Source organism: Anolis carolinensis, unplaced genomic scaffold, assembly GCF_035594765.1.
Source record: "Anolis carolinensis isolate JA03-04 unplaced genomic scaffold, rAnoCar3.1.pri scaffold_13, whole genome shotgun sequence".
NCBI lineage: Eukaryota > Metazoa > Chordata > Lepidosauria > Squamata > Dactyloidae > Anolis > Anolis carolinensis.
In genome coordinates, this window is record NW_026943824.1 from 12,988,661 (window position 1) to 13,011,283 (window position 22,623).

The 22,623-nt window shown below is 41.7% G+C and overlaps 1 protein-coding gene across 5 annotated transcripts in view; it reads left to right on the plus strand.

Moving 5' to 3' along the window:
- tsc2 (TSC complex subunit 2) overlaps positions 1-22,623 on the plus strand; it is a 78,262-nt gene that overhangs the window by 25,877 nt on the left and 29,762 nt on the right. For 3 of the 5 annotated variants that reach the window (XM_062964288.1, XM_062964292.1, XM_062964289.1), the window contains exons 20-29: positions 772-894; positions 989-1,123; positions 3,975-4,164; positions 8,632-8,725; positions 11,379-11,481; positions 14,392-14,486; positions 17,824-17,955; positions 19,350-19,514; positions 20,638-20,790; positions 20,898-21,010. In XM_062964288.1, the coding sequence (XP_062820358.1) occupies positions 772-894; positions 989-1,123; positions 3,975-4,164; positions 8,632-8,725; positions 11,379-11,481; positions 14,392-14,486; positions 17,824-17,955; positions 19,350-19,514; positions 20,638-20,790; positions 20,898-21,010 (1,303 nt within the window). The remainder of the gene's footprint in view (positions 1-771; positions 895-988; positions 1,124-3,974; positions 4,165-8,631; positions 8,726-11,378; positions 11,482-14,391; positions 14,487-17,823; positions 17,956-19,349; positions 19,515-20,637; positions 20,791-20,897; positions 21,011-22,623) is intronic. The other 2 variants (XM_062964290.1, XM_062964293.1) reach the window with 2 other exon arrangements.

Below are 22,623 nucleotides of genomic sequence, written 5' to 3' on the forward strand. Positions count from 1 at the left end.
TATTAGAGTTCAAGTTTTTAAATCCAATAACCGAAACACACTCAAACTACCAAGCAGTTGAGTGGGGAAAAAAGCAAGGTCTCTCAGTAAAGTTCCAGGTTCAATGTCCAAGGCAAGGAATCAAGGCAAGGCAAGGTTGGTCGTGGTGGAACCGAAATGTAGTCCAGTCTTGGCAGGGAAATGGGATGCAACTCCCGGTCTATTCACGATTAGCGCACCGTCAGGCCGCTAAGATTCACAGGAACAAGAGTCGACGTTAACTTTCCAACTGTCACGTTGACACCGCGACGGGTAGCCTGTGCCCAGAACTTTTATGGAAGTTCAAATCTCCCCGAACCAGGTGTTTGAGTCCACATTTTCCCAAGGGAATGGACTGATGACAACAACCTGCCAGATGTAAGCCTCCCTTAAACTTCCCAGGAGAAACAGTTTAGTTAGACTCCTCTCTCTCCGCTAATCTTGCACTTCATCTCAAAAACTCCTTATTGGAGCGATGTGTTTTGAGAAGAGACTTCCTATCAAACACAACACTTTCCGGGGAACCAGGCTCTGTTTCAAGGGCTTCTGTAATTAGCTTTGGCACCAAACTGTCAACAGGGGACATCTGGAATGGAACAGAATCTTGCTGAGATGGGAAAAAAACCCATATCCTCTTCAGTTTGATCTATGATGGCTGCGGGGTCACGGAGCAAGGGTCCCTGAGACATCACACTAGCTCTGATTCAGCTCTTTCTGCACAGATCTTTGATGCGTTTTCCTCCTTCTCTCCAGGAGACGGACTGGAAAGTCCTGAAGCTGGTACTGAACAAGTTGCCCTGGTCTCTGCAGTACAAGGTCCTGTTCTTGACCTCACCTTGCAACATCGACCAGCTGTCTTCAGCCCTCTGTAATATGGTAAGAGCACATCCATCCCTCTAGTTCAGAGCTTTCCAAACGTTTCGTGTTGGTGCCATGCTTTTCAGACATGCATTCTTTCGTCTTCTGCCAGCTCACGGACAAAAAGATGACTGAGCGCCTGAAGGGCATCCCAGAAGGGCTTTCCCGGAACGACCTCCATCTGGCCGTGGTCCCGGTGCTGACCGCTTTGATCTCTTACCACAGCTATCTGGACAAAACCAAGCAGGTATGTCACGCAGGGGGGTTGAAGGGGATCTGCAGTTTGCAGAACCAAGCCAGGCTTGCAAAATGAAGTACGTAAGGTCTGTATGGGAGTTCTTAATATAATAAACAATGCAAGTTGAGCTTGGGACCTTTTTCAAGTGCCCAGATATCTGTAGTTTTTTTTTAAAGTTCCAATCAAAAGACTAGAAACGAGGAGATAAATAAACAATAGTTTCTCCTGCAGAAGAACTAAAGGGTGGTTTTGCAATCGTCAAATGTGTTCCCCATTTGATTGTTTCCGAATCACGGGTGTTATAATCTCAAATCGATGCAAACATGCTGAGGAGATGTCAGGCAGGGGGGAAATCTTTTTTAAATCCCACCTCTGACACCAATTAAGGAAATGTGGAGATGGAGGTTGTTTTTAATTATATATTATATTATTATTATATATTTTATATCTGCTGCCACCAGTTATTAAAGATGTTTTATTTAAAAGCTGCCACCAGAGGTAACAATGTTTATAATGCGGCCACCAGATGTCAAGGGGATCATCAACTCTTGCTATCACTATAGGAATACGTAGCCACTAGCTACTTAGAGGGGAGACTTCTTTTATTTTTCTTCTTTCTTCTTGTTTGCTTTAGATGGTAATATAGATGTCAGAGACTGAGATGTTAAAAAGAACAATAACACGTTTATTCAGGCACAAGCTTAATGGTTACAGTAACTTCTTTTTAGAGGCGCTTAGATTAACAGTTGCAAAGCTATATTGAGGTGTTTCAAACTTTAAAATACCACTTATTTTTCTACTGCTTTAACCTGCAGTCACCCTGTGAATTACAATCACAGCTTATCTGTTTCTTATCTGGAAACAGATTACCTTAAAATAAGCCACCAAGCTTATTTTAAACTGACTCGAATAAGCACTTGAGTCTCCCTGATCCTCCAACTGAGAATCAGTCTTAACTGTAATAATAACGTAAAGGTTTTCCCCTGACGTTAAGTCCAGTCATGTCTGACTCTGGGGGTTGGTGCTCATCTCCATTTCTAAGCCGAAGAGCCATCATTGTCCATAGACACCTCCAAGGTCATGTGGCCGGCATGACTGCATGGAGCGCTGTTACCTTCCCACCGGAGCGGTACCTATTGATCTACTCACATTTGCATGTTTTCGAACTGCTAGGTTGGCAGGAGCTGGAGCTAACAGTGACCGCTCATGCCACTCCCGGGGTTTGAACCTGGGATCTTTCAGTCTCCAGCTCAGTGCTTTAACGCACTTCGCCACCAGGGCTCCGTAATATTATTATTATTACTGTAATAATAATAATAATAATAATAATAATAATAATAAATTATTTTTATACCCCGCCCCATCTCCCTGAAGGGACTCGGGGCGGCTTACATGGGGCCAAGCCCAGGTCACAAACAATATAAAAACATAACAATAAAACAATCAATCATCAATAAAATGAGTACCTCAACAGGGCACAGACTAACTTAAAATAAGTCACCAAACTTATTTTAAACTGACTCAAAATCAAACACTTGAGCCTCCCTGATTCCTTCACTGAGGATCAGTCTTAACTGTACCTCCTCAGGGCACAGACTAACGGCTGCTTTTTCAAACCTGCACTTCTCCACTGAAACGGCATTTGGCTCCGCCCCCTTCTCCATGGCAACCAACTCATGAGTGCAGAGTAATTGAAATATTGAACCTTTTAAAACACAATTAAACATGGCATCTGTAAACTAAAAAAAACACACTTCACACACACATATGCTTTAATCCAGGGGTCCTCAAACTTTTTAAACAGGGGGCCAGTTCATGATCCTTCGGGCCGTTGGAGGGCCGGACTATAGTTGGCCACTGAGCAATAATAATAATAATAATTAATAACAACAATAACAACAACAACAATAATAAAGAGAGTTGGAAGAAATCCTTTGGGCCATTGAGTCCAATGCCCTTCTGCCTTTGTGCACCGAAAGCACAAGCAAAGCACCCCTGACAAATGGCCACCCAGTCTCAATGTTAATAATAATAAAAATAATAATAATAAAGGGTTTTGGAACACAATACTTCTGACCTCATAATCATGTTAAAAAACAAAGTATGGATTGTTGATGTTGCAATTCCAGGGGACAGCAGGATTGAGGAGAAACAACTGGAAAAGCTGACATGATATGAGGATTTAAAGATTGAATTACAAAGACTCTGGCACAAGCCAGTCAGGGTGGTCCCAGTGGTGATCAGCACACTGGGTGCAGTGCCTAAAGACCTTGGCCTGCACTTAAACACAATCGGCGCTGACAAAATTACTACCTGCCAGCTGCAGAAGGCCACCTTACAGGGATCTGCATGCATTATTCGCTGATACATCACACAGTCCTAGACACTTGGGAAGTGTCTGGCGTGTGATCCAGTACAACAGCCAGCAGAGTGTCTGTGTGGACTCATCTTGTTGTGTTTCAAATAATAATAATAATAATAATAATAATAATAATAATAATAATAAGGGTTGTAAGAGAAGAAGAGACACCTTGGGTCTTTTAGCCCAACCCCCTTCTGCCCTTGTGCCGTGGGGGCCGGATAAATGGCTTCGATGGTCCGCATCCGGCCCCCGGGCCTTAGTTTGGGGACCCCTGCTTTAATCCATTCTTCTTTGTGAATATCACTTGATGTTTCCTGGTCCCAACACAAGGGCAGGTGCTTCTCCCTGAAGCTCCCAGGAAAGAACAGACCCTCCCTTTTAAACACTGGAGGGTCCAGACTCCCTAAAAACAGCCTTTGGGAAGTTGCATGCAGCCCCCAAGGCCTCATTTTGCCTGCTATTAATTGTCCGTGTTTTGATTGCTCTGTCTCTGCTCAGAGGGAGATGGTCTACTGCCTGGAGCACGGGCTGATCTACCGCTGTGCCAACCAGTGCGTCGTGGCGCTGTCCATCTGCAGTGTAGAGATGCCGGACATCATCATCAAGGCTCTGCCGGTCCTCATCGTCAAGCTGACCCACATCTCGGCCACGGCCAACATGGCCATCCCCCTCCTGGAGTTCCTTTCGAGTGAGTGCCCGCCTCTTCCTCTTCTCAGTCACAGATGTGATGGGAGTTTTAGGTGCAACAAAGAACAGGACTGGGGTCATTGGACTCCAATCTCCATCATTTCTTCCAGTGTTGGGGGACAATATGAGTGGCAGTTCATCAGCACACACACAGTTCATCCCAACCTCAAGATCACTGAGCTTGTAACATAATAATAATAATAATAATAATAATAATAATAATAATAATAATAATAATAATAATAATAATAATAATATCCAGCGTATATATCTCATTTGCTGTGCCATACTATGTATTTGTGTCAATAATAATAATATCAGGACCTCAAGATTGAACTTCAAAGACTCTGGCAGAAACCAGTGCAGGTGGTCCCGATGGTGATCGGCGCATTGGGTGCCGTGCCAAAAGATCTCAGCTGGCATTTGGAAACAATAGACATTGACAAAATTACGATCTGCCAACTGCAAAAGGCCACCCTACTGGGATCTGCGCGCATCATCCGAAAATACATCACACAGTCCTAGACCAGGGGTCCCCAAACTTTTTAAATTTTTTAAACTCTCAGACCATGGAGGGCCGGACTATAGTTGAAAAAAAAAACCCTATAAACAAATTCCAATGCAGACTGCACATCTCTTATTGTAAAATAAAAAAACAAAAAAAACAAATGGGAACAAATACAGCCTCAGTGATGATGATTATGATGATGATGATGATAATAATAATAATAATAATGATAATAATAATAATAATAATAATAATAATAATAATAATGGTTGGAAGAGACCCCTTGGACCATTGAGTCCAACCCCCTTCTACCTTTGTCCATCAAAAGCACAAGCAAAGCACCCCTGACAGATGGTCACCCAGCCTCAATGTTAATAATAATCATTATCATCATCATCATACACATTGCACAGTCCTAAACACTGGAAAAGTGTTCAACTTGTAATTTAGTGATACGAAATCCAGCATACATATATATACATATATACATATATACATACATATATATATTGTTTGCTGTGTTATACTGTGTCTTTGTGTCAATAATAATAATAATAATAACCCTATGAAATCCAGCATATCTATCTTGTTTGCTGTGTCATAATAAAATAATAATAATAATAATTGGGAAAAGACCCCTTGGGCCATTTCGTCCAACCCCCTTTTGCCTTTGTGCACCAAAAGCACTGCCAAAGCACCCCTAAATAATTAATTATTAATTAAATAATAATTAAAATACCATTATAAACAAGCAGAGCTTTGGAAGGCTCGCCATGGGGACCGGATAAATGGCTTCGATGTGGCCCCCGGGCCTTAGTTTGGGGACCCCTGTCCTAGACACTTGGGAAGTGTTCGACTTGTGATTTTGTGAAATGAAATCCAGCATATCTATCTTGTTTGCTGTGTCATACAATAATAATAATACTTTATTTATTTATTTATTTATTTACTGTATTTATTTATTTATCCATACCTCACAACCTCTGAGGATGCCTGCCATAGATGTGAGCGAAACGTCAGGAGAGAATACTTCTGGAACATGGCCACACAGCCCGAAAGACATACAACAACCCTGTGATCCCGGCCATGAAAGCCTTTGACAACACATAATAATACTTTATTTTTGTACCCCGCCTCCATCTCTCCGAAGGGACTCGCGGCGGCTTATATGGGGCCAAGCCCGAACGACACAGTTTAAAATGTAATTACATTAAAATGCATTACAACAATGTAAGACAAAATAAGACACCATTATAACAATATATAAAAAGCCATCAAACCAACAACTAATATCAGTTTCACAACACAGGCTGTGGTCTTTAGTTTTGAATATGTTTTTTTATGAATGTTAACAGATTTTTAAAAATATCAGTGACATTTAATACTGTTTTAATGTTTGTATATTTGTAGATTTTAAATTGGATTGAAATGTTTTTCATGTCAGCTGCTTTGAGTCTCCTTGTGGAGAGAAAATTGGGGGTATCAATAAACATAACACTAAAGTACACAGAAATCTATAATACGTGTAAAGATACAGTTGTCCTATTACTAGCTAATATACAGAATAGAACAATGGTAACAGACACATTATAATCCTTACAGGCGCATGAGTAATACACAAATACAAACTGTTTACAGCATTACATCAAACATTATATTCATGTTTGTATGTTTTTTCAGTAACAGATAAGTATGTTCAATAACTGAGTACAACACTTTAAATTCCAGTATTGTCCCACGTAGATAAACGTCTTAGAAATGCATGGCCAAAGGAATAAACAACTGTATATTGTGGTTCAAACTTTAGATAAATTTATCATAGTCCCATGCAAGTTAATGTTTTGGAGATGCGCAAAAGGAATGTAAACCATAAAGGAATGTAGAACAAAGGAATGTAGAACAACAAGGATTCCCGGGTATTTTGTAACCCTTGTTTCTGGATCAAAATCCCTTCTTCGGGTAGCTTCTGAAGGTTCTTTCATGCGTTTATAGTAGACTTTTCTGCAGCTTTTGTAAACTATATTTTAAAAAGACAACATAATAGATTTGCTGTTGCTAGCACCCAGTAACATTAACATTTGTTGTACATTCCTTTATGGTTTACATTCTTTTTGCGAATCTCCAAAACATTAACTTACATGGGACTATGATAAATTTATCTAAAGTGTGAACCACAATACACAGTTGTTTACTCCTTTGACCAAGCATTTCTAAGATGTTATCTACGTGGGACAATACTGGAATTTAAAGTGTTGTACTCAGTTATTGAACATACTTATCTGTTACTGAAAAAACATACAAACATGAATATAATGTTTGATGTAATGCTGTAAACAGTTTGTATTTGTGTATTACTCATGCGCCTGTAAGGATTATAATTTGTCTGTTACCATTGTTCTATTCTGTATATTAGTTATCAATAAACATAAACATAATAATACGATTGTGTTAAAAAACAATGTATGGATTGTCGATGTTGCAATCCCAGGTGACAGCAGAATTGAAGAGAAACAACTGGAAAAGCTAACATGGTATGAGGATTTAAAGACTGAATTGCAAAGACTCTGGCACAAGCCAGGCAAGGTGGTCCCAGTGGTGATCAGCACACTGGGTGCAGTGCCTAAAGGCCTTGGCCTGCACTTAAACACAATTGGCGCTGACAAAATCCCCACCTGCCAGCTTCAGAAGGCCACCTTACTGGGATCTGCATGCATTATTTGCCAATACATCACACAGTCCTAGACACTTGGGAAGTGTCCGATGTGTGATCCAGTACAGCCAGCAGAGTGTCTGCTGTGGACTCATCTTGTTGTGTCTCAAATAATAATAATAATAATAATAATAATAATAATAATAATAATAATAATAATAATACTTTATTTTTGTACCCTGCCTCCATCTCCCCGAAGGGACTCAGGTCCTCCCTGTCTCTCTCTCTCTTTTTTTAATTTGTTTTTTTTTTTGTTTTGTTGTTTTATCCCACTCCCACCCTCCCCTACTTGTACATGCACTTTATACAACAAACTACAGAAGTTACATTTGAAATATCAATCTCAATCTTAATTTTTGCACTCCACATCTTAGTACGTTTTCTAAATAGTTCTTAACTGGTTCCCACATCCCCTTGATTATTACAATATTTTCAATTTTATCTATATTATTCCATTTGCAATTTGTGATTTCTACATTTAACATATCAACTACAGTAGAGTCCCACTTATCCAAGCCTCGCTTATCCAAGCCTCTGGATAATCCAAGCCATTTTTGTAGTCAATGTTTTCAATATATCGTGATATTTTGTTGCTAAATTCGTAAATACAGTAGTTACAACATAACATTACTGCGTATTGAACTACTTTCTCTGCCAAATTTGTTGTAAAACATGAAGTTTTGGTGCTTAATTTGTAAAATCATAACCTAATTTGATGTTTAATACGCTTTTCCTTAATCCCTCCTTATTATCCAAGTTATTTGCTTATCCAAGCTTCTGCCGGCCCGTATAGCTTGGATAAGTGAGACTCTACTGTATATACTTATACCAATTCGTCAGAGTCCATTTTGTTTTATCTTTCCAACCTCACTAAAACAATTTGTGCACATGCTATTAATTTGTCAATCATTTTTTCTTTTTGTATATTCTTCACTACCGTTATCCTTGCATGTAGTACATTTCTATTAACTATTACTATTTGTAGATTTAACATTCTATTGATTTCTCCTTCAATCATTCTCCAGTATTCTTGCACCCGATTGCACTCCCATATCATATGATTAAACACCCCTCTTTGTTCACAACCGTGCCAACACCTATCTTTCATCCCTGGTAAAAAACGTGAAAGTTGTGCAGGAGTTAGGTCCTCCCTGTCTCGATATGGGCAGAAGTTGAACCAACCCCACTCAGCAGCTGACTTTGCCCTTTCTCTTTTTTCTCCTCCAACACTGTCTATGGAAACACCCCAGCATTGGCCCGGCTGCCCCATCTCTACAGGAATTTTGCCGCAGAGCAATATGCCAGCGTCTTCGCCATCTCCCTGCCCTACACAAACCCCTCCAAGTAAGTGCAGAAAGAGCCATCCTTTCTATTGACAGATAGAAACTCAAGTGTTGTTTTGTAACTCAAGTACCTGGATTACACGGGACTCGTTTTCAAGCAGTTTTGGTTGTTTTTATGCACCTTCTGTTACCAGGTGAGAGTATAGCGGAATCAGTAGCGTCCAGTTAACACCATGTGCAAAGAACTCACACCAGGCAGAGGAATTGAAAAGAACAAAGGAAATTTTACTCTTGCTTGTTGAGTTGAAATATAAAACAGTTCTGCAATCATACAATGTCCATGTAGTTGTATAAGATCAATAACTAATCAATCAGCATCAATATATACAGCATAGCATATTCAAAACTACTACTTGACCGTAGCTAGAGAGCCCTGTCTTTTTCTGTGCTCTCTCTTGAAGCTCAAATTCCAACTGACAATCTCAGCCACCTGCTATCAAACAGATACATTGTTTTAGGCGTGGCTTTGCCTCTGGAAAAGGCTGAGCTCTTTTGCAGAGTTCCCTTTGCAAACCAACTTTGCAAGGATTGCTTTGCAAGGATTTCTTTACACACACACATAGCAATTTGGCGCAATACCTTCAAGTCAGTTGTGACTTGCGGCGACACCAGTGTTTCCTGGCAAGATTTGTACAGAGGGGACTTGCCTTTGCCTTCTTCTAAGGCTGAGAGAGTGCAACTTGCCCAATTGTGGGTTGCCGTGGCTGGGACTAAGAGACTCCAGAGTCTCTTAGTCCAACATATGGAAATCCTAAAGCATACCTAATAACTCTCTTAGTTATGTAAAAAAAAAAAAAACTAACACAAAATCAACACCAGCAAGAATACAAACCATAAGACAAAACACAAAGGAGAAATAGTTATAATGTTAATTGTTCTGTGTTTTAACTTGTGTTGTTGGGCTTGTCCCCATGTGAGCCGCCCCAAGTCTCTTTGGGGAGATAAAAGCAGGATATAAAAATAAAGTTGTTGTTGTTGTTGTTGTTGTTGTTGTTGTTGTTATTATTATTATTACAGTGTTCCCTCACTTATTGCTGGGGTTAGGTTCCAGGAACGCCCACAATAAGTGAAAAACCACGAAGTAGTGACACCATATTTATTTTAATATTTATACAGTAGAGTCTCACTTATCCAAGCCTCTGGATTATCCAAGCCATTTTTGTAGTCAATGTTTTCAATATATCATGATATTTTGGTGCTAAATTCGTAAATACAGTAATTACAACATAACATTACTGCTCAATGAACTACTTTTTCTGTCAAATTTGTTGTATAACATAATGTTTTGGTGTTTAATTTGTAAAATCATAACCTATTTTGATGTTTAATAGGCTTTTCCTTAATTCCTCCTTATTATCCAAGATATTCGTTTATCTAAGCTTCTGCCGGCCCGTTTAGCTTGGATAAGTGAGACTCTACTGAACATTCTTTTAGTAGTTACTAGCTGTGCCCGGCCACGCGTTGCTGTGGCGAAGTATGGTGGTATGGGAAATAAAGTATTGAGGAATTGATGGTAGTTAAGGTAAAGGGTAAAGGTTTTCTCCTGACATTAAGTACATTATAAATGGGTTATATAGCTGTGTGGAAGGGCCTTGAGTCTACACTGCCATCTAATCCAGTTGGAATCAGATAATCTGTATTTTATAGGCAGTGTGGAAGAGGCCTAAGTGAGGCCTAACTCTGCCTGTCCCCTGGGCTGAGTGGGTTGCTAGGAGACCAAGTGGGTGGAGCTTAGCCTTCTAACTGGCAGCAATTGGATAAAAACAATTATTCCTCTGCCTCTAATTAGGACTTTATTTTTCTTTTCTTTTTGTTGTATGAACATAGAGGCATGGATGAGGGATTGTGCTGCCAAGTTTAGTGTTTCTGGAATGTGTAGTTTTGTTGTTTTGTCCTAGGCCGAAATTTCCTTACCCTTTTATATATATAGATACACTATTTTAAGTCTTTATCAACCAATTGTGTGTTGATAAATCGCCTCTTTCTTCTCCCGTTGCCGCTTGGGCTCTTTTTCTCTTCCTTTGGCTTCTCCTTCCTCCCTTCCTTAGGCTGTAAATTGTAATTTATTATTTATAATAGTCTTTTAGAGTTTATTGAAAAACTGCGAAACAGTGAATCCGCGAAAAGTGAACCGCGAAATAGTGAGGGAACACTGTATTATTATTTTTCTAGTATAAAAACACTACTATCACAACCACTAAACATTGACTACATACAAATGTAAAGTACCTACGGGATTTACATTCTTGGTCTGATGGCATTATTTTCTCAGTTTTCTACAAGAAGAAAAATCATTAATACATTATTTTCGCCATAAGATGACACCCTTCTAATTCAAATACCAGTTATAGAGGTTTGGCTAGAAGAAGATAATAAATAGGCTCTGGTCATTCTTGAAATTGCTTAGAGATATCTCCTTTATCAACAGTGTGATTTTGTCAGTTTCTGCCAGTTCAGGCATCTCCCTTAGGCTCAGTTGTATTGATTCTTTCTATCTTTGAGCTTAGAGGATCCTCACTGCCGTAGCCATATATTGCATTAGCTTTCCACATTTCCTCTTGAGTCGATCACCGAACATCCTTAGCAAATCGAGTCCAAGTTTCATCTCACATTTAACTTCCGTTGATACCTCTCCCCTTGAACCCTTTCCCCAGGTTTAACCAGTACATCGTCTGCCTGGCGCACCACGTCATCGCCATGTGGTTCATCAAGTGCCGGCTCCCTTTCCGGAAAGATTTCGTTCCTTACATTACCAAGGTGAGCTCTTTTTTTGCTTCGTATGAGAGAATGATGGGAGGAAGCACAACTGTTGTCCATTTGAATTTTAGGAAGAACTTCCTGTTTGTAAGAAGAGCAGTTCAACAGTGAAACTCTTCCTCCTCGTAGTTCGGTGGAGCCTCATTCTATGGAGGCTTTTAAGCAGAGGCTGGATGGCCATCTGTGGGGAGGGATCGGATTGTTCTTTTCCTGCCTGGAAGAATGGGGTTGGATTGGATGGCCTTAAGAGCTCCCTTCCAATACTAGGACCCTATGATTCTATAGCCCTGTTTCTCCATGAAGTCTGTATGGCCGGATGCCCATCTGTTGGGAGGGCTTGGATTGTGCTTTTCTTGCATGAAGACAGTAGGGGAATGCACTGGATGACCTTTAGAGGTCCCTTCCAATGCTAGAATCCTATGATTCTATAGCCCTGTTTCGCCATGAACCTGCTTATGTTTATGGAGCTGGGTAGCCATCTGTCAAGATGGCTTAGATTGCGCTTTTCCTGCATGAAGGCAGAAGGTAAATGGACTAGATGACCTTTAGAGTTCCCATCTAACTCTCGGATCCTATGTTTCTATAGCCCTGTTTCTCCAGGAATCTGCTAATATCTGTGAAGCTGGGTGGTCATCTGTTGGGAGGGCTTGGATTGTGCTTTTCCTGTATGAAGGCAGAAGGGGAATGGATATTGTTATGGATATATCGATATTGTTGTTTTTATTGCTGAGTGATTTGCTTTATTGTTTTGCTTGCTTTTATATTGTTGTGTTTGGGCCGCCATGTAAGCCGCCCCGATGGGGCTGGGTATAAGAAGAAAGTTATTATTATTATTATTATTATTATTATTATTATTATTATTATTATTATAGTTCTAATGGAGTGGGTGGCCCCTGGGGTGTCTTCCAAGTCTGTGATTCGATTCTGACGAGGTCTGAGGCCTTTTATAGTCCAGAAGATCTGAGGAAAGCTGGACTTAGATTTGGAAAGCTGTGGAGGGGGCGGGGCCAGGAGGTTCGGCGGTGGAGGGACGATAGGGAGGCCCATGGGTGCAGGAAGGTCTGGGCCCCAAGGTCCCGGAAGAGACCGGGTGCAGCCTGAATGGGCAGAAGGAAGGTGCCGGGGCCTGCCGGGAAAAGGCCAGGAGGCATCTGGTAAGGGTTCGCAGAGAAGGAGGGGGGACCTGAGAGAGGGAGCGAGCTGATCCTGGGCAGCGATGCTGTCCCGAAAAATACTTTGAGTTCCACGCGCATGCGTACATTGCCTGTTGTGGGTTTTGGCCTTTTTTTGGTGTTGTGATTGTGTTTTTTGTGTGATTGTATTGTATCTTACTGGAGGTAGGGATGATGGATTGTGTTGCCAATTTTAGAGTTTGGGGGGTGTTGGGTTTTGTTGTTTTGTGAGTTGCCGTGATGCCAAAAGCCTTTTATATATATACTAGCTGTGCCCGGCCACGCGTTGCTGTGGCTTAGTCTGGTGGTGCTGGTCAGTCTACATTAGGTTGTATTTATGCTGTGAGCTCCACCTTCTTTATACTCACATTAGTAGTAGTATTTGAAGTCTGTTACCTTCTTCAATTTTTGTGTTGATTGATAATTGCTTGAGATCCCTGTTGTCTTTGGTTTGTTGTTAGTTGTAATGTCTGATTCTGCTGAGTGCGGTTTATATTTTTATTGTGGTACAATAGTCTTTTTTTTTTTGCCTGTGTAGGTGTTTATTATTATTGTTGTTGTAGTGGTCATGAAGGTTGGATAAGTTAGATGCTACTGTATTTTTTGGAGGCCCAGTGTAGCACTGACTGGCCTCTCAGCCTCAGTGCCTGGCTGTTTCTTGCCTGTGATGGTGTTGATTCTTATTGCTGTTGTTGTTGTCATTGTTATTATTGTAATTGTTTTTTTGGAGGCCAAGTGTGAATGTAGGGATTGGGGAGGTGGATGAGTTGTGTTGTCAAATTTTGTATTTGTTATAGTCACAATGCGTTGTTGTGAGTTTTGTGGGTCCGGATTGTGGTTTTGTGGTGTGGTTGTGTTGTTACAACCGGGAGAAAAGGCTTTTGTGTTGTGTTGCCAAGTTTTGTATGTCTGGGGCATTTAGTTGTGTGCCAAGTTTCGTATTTCTGGGACATTTAGTTGTGTTGTTATAGTCACGATGCATTGTTGTGAGTTCTGTGGGTCCGGATTGTGGTTTTGTGGTGTGGTTGTGTTGTTACAACCGGGAGGCAAGGTTTTTGCGTTGTGTTGTCTAGTTTTATATTTCTGGGGCGTTTAGTTGTGTGCCAAGTTTTGTATTTCTGGGATGTTTAGTTGTGTTGTTATAGTCATGATGCATTGTTGTGAGTTTTGTGGGTCCGGATTGTGGTTTTGTGGTGTGGTTCTGTTGTTACAACCTGGAGGGAAGGCTTTTGCGTTGTGTTGCCAAGTTTCGTATTTCTGGGGCGTTTAGTTGTGTTGTTATAGTCACGATGCGTTGTTGTGAGTTTTGTGGGTCCTGTGTGGTTTTGTGGTGTGGTTGTGTTGTTACAACTGGGAGGCAAGGCTTTTGCATTGTGTTGCCAAGTTTTGTATTTCTGGGGAGTTTAGTTGTGTTGTTATCGCATGATGTGTTGTTGTGAGTTTTGTGGGTCTGGATTGTGGTTTTGTGGTGTGGTTGTGTTGTTGTAACCTGGAGGCAAGCCTTTTGCATTGTGTTGCCAAATTTCGTATTTCTGGGATGTTTAGTTTTGTTGTTATAGTCACTGCGCAAACAACTTTATCATTTTATATATATAGATAGATAAATGATTATAATATATGTACATATAACTTGTAAGCTGCCCTGAGTCCCCTTTGGGGTGAGAAGAGCAGGATATAAATGTCACAAATAAATAAATTTGACTCATCAAGCCCTCTTTTGCTTTCCCCAATTTGGTAGGGCTTGCGTTCGAATGTCCTCCTCTCCTTCGATGACACTCCTGAGAAGGACAGTTTCCGGGCACGAAGCACCAGCCTGAACGAAAGGCCCAAGAGGTAAGTGGATCCCAGTTCCAGAAAGGAAGAATTGTTTCCCGATTGGTTCAAACGTCCATATTAATTAAGTCAGCAGTCTGATCCTGCTCAAGTAAGACTCCCAAGTTCTTTCACTGGGCTTTGCTGAATAGTAGCACAGCCTTACGGTGCGTCTGCACTAGGGAATGGATGCGGTTTGGCACCTCTTTTAACTGGTATGGTTAAATGCTATGGAAACCTTGGAGTTGTAATTTTATAAGGTCGTTAGCCTTCCTGATAATAATAATAATAATAATACTTTATAATTATGAATTATTATAATTAATAATAATAATAATAATAATAATAATGGATTGAAGATAAACAACTGGAAAAGCTGACACGATATGAGGATTTAAAGATCGAATTGCAAACACTCTGGCACAAGCTAGTCAAGGTAGTCCCAGTGGTGACCAGCACACTGGGTGCAGTGCCTAAAGGCCTTGGCCTGCACTTAAACACAATCGGCGCTGACAAAATCCCCACCTGCCAGCTGCAGAAGGCCACCTTACTGGGATCGGCATGCATTATTTGCCGATACATCACACAGCCCTAGACACTTGGGAAGTGTCCGACGTATGATCCAATACAACAGCCAGCAGAGTGTCTGCTGTGGACTCATCTTGTTGCGTTTCAAATAATAATAATGATAATAATGTGTTGTCGAAGGCTTTCATGGCCGGGATCACAGGGTTGTTGTATGTCTTTTGGGCTGTGTGGCCATGTTCCAGAAGTATTCTCTCCTGACGTTTCGCCCACATCTATGGCAGGCATCCTCAGAGGTTGTGAGGTATGGATAAACTAAGTAAGGAAAGGAAAGAATATATATATCTGTGTAGAGTCCAGGGTGTGGCAAGAGTCCTTTGTCACTGGGAAGCCAGCATTAATGTTTCAGTTAATCACTCTAATTAGCATTGGAAAGGGTTTTCTCTCTTGCCTGGGGGCATCCTTTGTTCAGTCATTAGCTGTCCTCTGCCCTCAGAGTGTTGGTTCCCATCTACTGTTTTGATTTTAGAATTTTTTTTAATACTGGTAGCCAGATTTTGTTCATTTTCATGGTTTCTGCACTCTCCACAGATACATATATATTTTCCTTTCCTTACTTAGTTTATCCATACCTCACAACCTCTGAGGATGCCTACCATAGATGTGGTCAAAACGTCAGGAGAGAATACTTCTGGAACATGGCCACACAGCCCGAAAGATATACAACAACCCAATGATATTATTAATAATAAAAACAACATTATTTTTGTATCCCGCCTCCATCTCCCCGAAGGGACTTGGGGCGGCTAACATGGGGCCAAGCCCAAAGAATTACCGTAAAACAAAGTAAAATACAGTAGAGTCTCACTTATCCAACACTCGCTTATCCATTCTGGATTATCCAACGTATTTTTGTAGTCAATGTTTTCAATACATCGTGATATTTTGGTACTAAATTTGTAAATACAGTAATTACTACATAGCATTACTGCATATTGAACTACTTTTTCTGTCAATTTTTTTGTATAACATGATGTTTTGGTGCTTAATTTGTAAAATCATAACCTAATTTGATGTTTAATAAGCTTTTCCTTAATCTCTCCTTATTATCCAACATATTTGCTTATCCAACATTCTGCTGGCCCATTTATGTTGGATAAGTGAGACTCTACTGTATATTCTTTCCTTTCCTTACTTAGTTTATCCATACCTCACAACCTCTGAGGATGCCTGCCATAGATGTGGGCGAAACGTCAGGAGAGAATACTTCTGGAACATGGCCACACAGCCCGAAAGACATACAACAGCCCAATGATAATAATAATAATAATAATAATAATAATAATAATAATAATAATAATAATAATAATAACAACAACAACAACAACAACAACATTATTTTTGTATCCCGCCTCCATCTCCCTGAAGGGACTTGGGGCGACTAACATGGGGCCAAGCCCAAACAATTACCGTAAAACAAAGTAAAATGCATACAAGACAGATGACAACATCCAGTAAAAATGCTTATACAATAACATAGTAAAACAAGACATAATAATCGTAACATAATAAAACTGAGTATGAATGATGCCTCGCAAAAGTTCAGTTCCTAGAATCCAGTAGCACTAAGCTATAGCAGTTAAAGTAGTGTCAAACTGGATTTATTCCACAATGTAGATGCACCCTTAGTCTGCTATCGATTGGCCTGCAATGGCAAGGCAGGAGCCATGAAAAGTGTTGATCTGTCCCTCTACTAGAAACAAATTTAAAGAAAGAAACATTTTGGAAGATGTTCCAAAAAGAACAGCCATCAGTTGGCTGCTTGGATGTGACCGCATAGCGACTCCAAGCGTGCCCCATTGTTGGTCAGGACTGATGGGACATGAAGTCTGATGCCATCCAGAGATTGGCAGGATTCCCCCTGTGGTCTTAACACCTGTATGTTATAAACTGGATCCTATACATCTCCAGTTTCATGTATTTTTCCCTCCCTATTTGTTTGTCTGTTGTGATTCCGTCCCCCGCACTTTGCTCTTGGCATTTGTAATTTCGCTGATTTGGAATACTAAGTCGTTTGGGTGTTCAAATGTCATGACGGTCATCCTTCCACGTTTGCGGTTTTGACTTTTGTGGATAAGGATTATTCACAGATTTTATTTAAAATATTCTTACTTGGAATCTCTAGCTCAGACATGGGCAATCTTCGGCCCTCCAGGTGTTTTGGACTCCAACTCCCACAATTCCTAACAGCCGGTAGGCCCAAGTTTGCCCATGCCTGAGCTAGCTCCTCCAGTGCGATTCTATAGCCAGCTTCCAGTGGAAATTGACTATAGGTTGTGCTGGATCCCGGATGTGAAGGCCTGACTGTACTTGCTTTTTCCGTCTCTTTTTGTACCCCGAATAACAACAAACCTTTCCCTTGTTCTGTAGTATTCCAACCAACGCAATCGGTCGGCTTTTGTGTTAATTTGTGTGCTTTTTTTAATTCACCGGGGCCAAATTGTGGGGGAAACGTTGGCTTTTTTCCCCGCCGTTGGCTTTTTGTTTTCGAAATGTTTATGCTTTTTTGAGTTCTGCTTATTTAATTTTAACACTCCCCTTCCCCTCCTCTTTTTTTTCCCTCCCCTTTTTCCTTTCGGCGCCTTTTCTTTCGGCTTTGTTTCCCTTCCTCCGCCTGCCGGGACTTTGGTGGCCTTCCAATGGTTTCTTTCCGCTGCCGTTTAACATAATAATAATAATCATACAAAAAAACAAACAACCCAACTACCCAAAAAATACACAACTCGTGTCCTCTTTGCCTGGCGGGGGTCTTGGGTGCTGCTTCGCCCTTTAGTAGTTTTAAAGTAGCCAAAAGTGCCAGGCAGAGCTTGAATCACTCTCCTCCCGTGAAAGAGCTGAGAGAGACCTCGCCGGCCGAGGCCTTCCGGTCACGCAGCATCAGCGTCTCTGACCATGCGGCCCACAGGTAGCCATGCGGGGAATGGGGGGCTTCGCTGGCCCCTGGGGACCGGGGAGGAGGAGGGACCGGGGCCTTGCATGCCGGGATCCCCTGCATGATACCCGTAGGGACCACCCAAACCCACACACCCATAGGACACAGTCGCTTTACCAAGTGGGTCCCTTGCATGCTTTATTTTAAGAAGTCATGTCCTGTAGGACATCAATCAAACAAACTTTAGTACTGTCTAAAGACCCAATTTGCTCAATTGTGAAAAGTGCACAGCAGATTCATGAACAGATAAGACTACTTAAAAGCAGGATGAATGCAAACCTAAATTCATACGAGGTAAAGGTAAAGGTTTTCCCTGACGTTAAGTCCAGTCGTGTTCGAATCCGGGGGTTGGTGCTCATCTCCATTTCTAAGCCGAAGAGCATTGTCTGTAGACACCTCCAAGGTCATGTGGCCACTGGCATGACTGCATGGAGCGTTGTTACCTTCCCACCGGAGCAATACCTATTGATCTACTCACATTTGCATGTTTTCAAACTGCTAGGTTGGCAGAAGCTGGGGCTAACAGCGGGTGCTCACTCAGTTCCCCAGATTTGAACCTGTGACCTTTCGGTCTGCAAGTTCAGCAGCCCAGCACTTTTAACATGCTGCACCATTGGGGGCTCAAAATTCATACGAACAAAGGTAAAAACACTGCAATAATAATAATAATAATAATAATAATAATAATAATAATAATAATAATAATACTTTATTTTTGTACCCCGCCACCATCACCCCGAAGGGACTTGGGGTGGCTTATAAGGGGCCAAGCCCGGGTAAAAACAGCAAACCAAAATTAAATACATCAGAAAATACAGACACAAATATTAACATTTTACACATTGACATAGTAATCAGGCTGGCCAGATTACACAGGCTCAAAGGCCTTTCTAAAGAGCCAAGTTTTAAAACTTGACTGCAAGGCTTGTAGGGTGGGGGCTTGTCTAATTTCTTTAGGTAGAGTATTCCAGAGCCTACCTAAACAGACCCCTAAAGACTACCGTTTACATTGGCAAAATCTTGCATTGTATGGGACTCCTGCAAATCTACCTTGAAGCACTTCGAATGGGAACACATTGAACCTTGCCTGTATTAACATAAACGTTATTCTTTATGATTTGCCTTCCATCCACACAGTTACTTCTATATTTTGGGAATCCAGGGTGGGTTCCGTTTTGTCACTTTTATGGAACGTGTGTTGCAGAGTTCGGCAGAATTGGATGTCCATAAAACCTGAAAATCTCCCTGCATCCCAGCCTTGCCCATTAGCATCCCCACCCCAGCCTGTTGCATGCTTTCGTGATTATTAAATGCCTTGTGCATTTATTTTTACCTGCTGTTCCAACCGCATCCTTTATTTCTTGCAGCCGGATCCAGACGTCCATCACCAGTGCCAGCCTGGGGTCGGCAGATGAGAACTCGGTGGCGCAAGCAGACGACAACCTCAAGAACCTGCATTTGGAGCTGACTGAGACCTGCCTCGACATGATGGCCCGATACGTCTTCTCCAACTTCACCGCTGTGCCCAAAAGGTTGGTAGTATTATTATAATAATATAATAATATTAATTTTATTTCTTACCCACCTTTCTTCGTGGCTCGAGGCAGGTTAGAGCTTAATTTATTATTATTATTATTATTATTATTATTATTATTATTATTATTATTTTATTATGACACAGCAAACAAGATAGATATGCTAGATTTCGTATCACAAAATCACAAGTCGAACACTTCCCAAGTGTCTAGGACTGTGTGATGTATTTTCGCCCAGTAGGGTGGCCTTTTGCAGTTGGCGGATCGTGATTTTGTCAATGTCTATTGTTTCCAAATGCCGGCTGAGATCTTTTGGCACGGCACCCAGTGTGCCCATCACCACCGGGACCACCTGCACTGGTTTCTGCCAGAGTCTTTGAAGTTCAATCTTGAGGTCCTGAAAGCGGCTGAGTTTTTCCTGTTGTTTTTCGTCAATGCGACTGTCACCTGGGATGGCAACATCAATGATCCAAACCTTTTTCTTTTCCACAACTGTGATGTCTGGTATGTTGTGTTCCAGAACTTTGTCAGTCTGGATTCGGAAATCCCACAGTATCTTTGCATGTTCATTTTCCTATACTTTTGCAGGTTTGTGATCTCACCAGTTCTTTGCTGCTGGGAGGTGGTACTTGAGGCATAAGTTCCAATGAATCATTTGGGCCACATAGTTGTGCCTCTGTTTGTAGTCTGTCTGTGCAATTTTCTTACAGCAGCTGAGGATATGATAAATGGTTTCGTCGGTTTCCTTGCACAGTCTGCATTTTGGGTCATCAGCTGATTTTTCGATCTTGGCCTGAATTGCCTTTGTCCTGATGGCTTGCTCCTGGGCTGCAAGGATCAGGCCTTCTGTCTCCTTCTTCAGGGTCCCATTTGTGAGCCAGAGCCAGGTCTTCTCCTTATCAGCTTTTCCTTCAATTTATTATTATTATTATTATTATTATTATTATTATTACTCTCCATTGTGGTCTCTGTGAAATTTGCACAATTATCCCAACCACCAGGCTCTGCTTAAAGGCCTCCAAAGAAGGAACGGCTAAACTCCGAGGCAGAAAGTCCCACTGTTGAACAGTTCATGAAGTTTTCCTTAATGTTTAGGTCTCTGCTTTGCTGACTTTTGTAGGTCTCCTGTGGGAGAGTTTCTCTTGGCCGGAGGAAGGACCAAGACCTGGCTGGTGGGCAACAAACTGGTGACCATCACAACTAGTGTTGGGACAGGAACCCGGTCGCTTCTGGGGCTCGATTCCGGGGAGCTGCAGAGCAGCACAGAGTCAAGGTAAGCTTTGCCCTATGTGTCATCCTTTGCAAGGCTGCGGTTAGGGGCACAGGACTCATGTGAAAGATAAGAACCAGAAATTAATATATGTATATTCTTTTTTTTAGCCGTTCAGAACATCCCCTGCAAGTCAGACAGACCAAAGAGGCCCCGGCTAAACTCCAGTCCCAGGCTGGTCCACAAGTGGTCCGAACCCGCAACAGAGTCAGGTCCATGTCTGGTAAGAAGCCATCTCTCTCTGTGTGAGAGAGATTTGAGCACTGTCCCCCCTTCAAAAGATTATTGGCAATGATTTAAAATACATCAGGGCCTAAATATTCTGGAGGGACCAGATCCTGTGTGATCTTGGAAACTAAACAGAGTTGGCCCTGATTAGTGTTTGGATGGAAGATCACAAATGGATGCCAGGTACTGTAGGCAACATTTCAGAGGAAGGAACTGGCCAGACCACCTCTGAGGATTCCTTGTGTAAAGAAACGGTGTGAAATTATTATTATTATTATTATTATTATTATTATTATTATTATTATTATTATTATTATTATTACATGCACAGTGAAATTAGTACACAGCAAACAAAATCTCAATGCTGGTTTATGATTATTATTGCTGTTTTTATCATTTTTATATTTAATGTTTATATTTTATATTTATTTCATATTGTATTCAATAACATAATAAACTCATTATTATATTATTGTTATTATATTTATTATTATTATGTTTGGAGCCGCCAGTGGCTCAGTGTGTTAAAGTGCTGAGCTGCTGAACTTGCAGACCGAAAGGTCCCAGGTTCAAATCCGGGGAGCAAAGTGAGCACCCGCTGTTAGCTCCAGCTTCTGCCAACCTAGCAGTTTGAAAACATGCAAATGTGAGTAGATCAATAGGTACCACTCCGGCAGGAAGGTAACGCCGCTCCATGCAGTCATGCCAGCTACATGACCTCGGAGGTGTCTACGGACAACACCGGCTCTTCGGCTTAGAAATGGAGATGAGCACCAACCCCCAGGGTTGGACACGACTGGACTTAACGTCAGGGGAAACCTTTTACTATTACAGTAGAGTTCCGGTTAACCGACACTCTGTATTATCCGACATCCCAGGCCCCTTGGGAGGCGCTCATGCATGTTGCTAGGTAGCTTGCTATCTACCTAGCAACGCGCACAGGCACCTCCCAAGAGGCAGGGCGGCGAGCAGAGAAGCGCCCATGCGCATTGCTAGGTAGATAGCAAGCTACCTAGCAACGCGCACAGGTGCTTCGCTAAGTCGAGTGCTCGGTGCTCTGCCCCTTGGGAGGCGCCTGTGCGCGTTGCTAGGTAGATAGCAAGCTACCTAGCAACGCGCACAGGCGCTTCCCAAGGGGCGGAGCGGTGAGCACTCGGCTTAGGAAGCACCCGTGAGCGTTGTTAGGTAGCTTGTTATCTACCTAGCAACGCGCAGGGCACCTCCCAAGAGGCGGAGCAGAAGCGCTCCTTCACGTTGCTAGGTAGCTTGCTATCTACCTAGCAACGTGCACGGGACACTTCCTTCAACCGGCTTGCTGGATAATAGGGCCTCCCTATTATCCATCAGATCCAGTTATTCGACATTCAGCCTGCCCGTTTATGTCGAATAACCGGGACTCTACTGTATTATGTTTATTATTATTTGAAACACAACAAGATGAGTCCACAGCAGACACTCTGCTGGCTGTTGAATTGGATCACACGTCGGACACTTCCCAAGTGTCTAGGACTGTGTGATGTATCGGCGAATAATGCGTGCAGATCCCAGTAAGGTGGCCTTCTGCAGCTGGCAGATGGTAATTTTGTCAGCGCTGATTGTGTTTAAGTG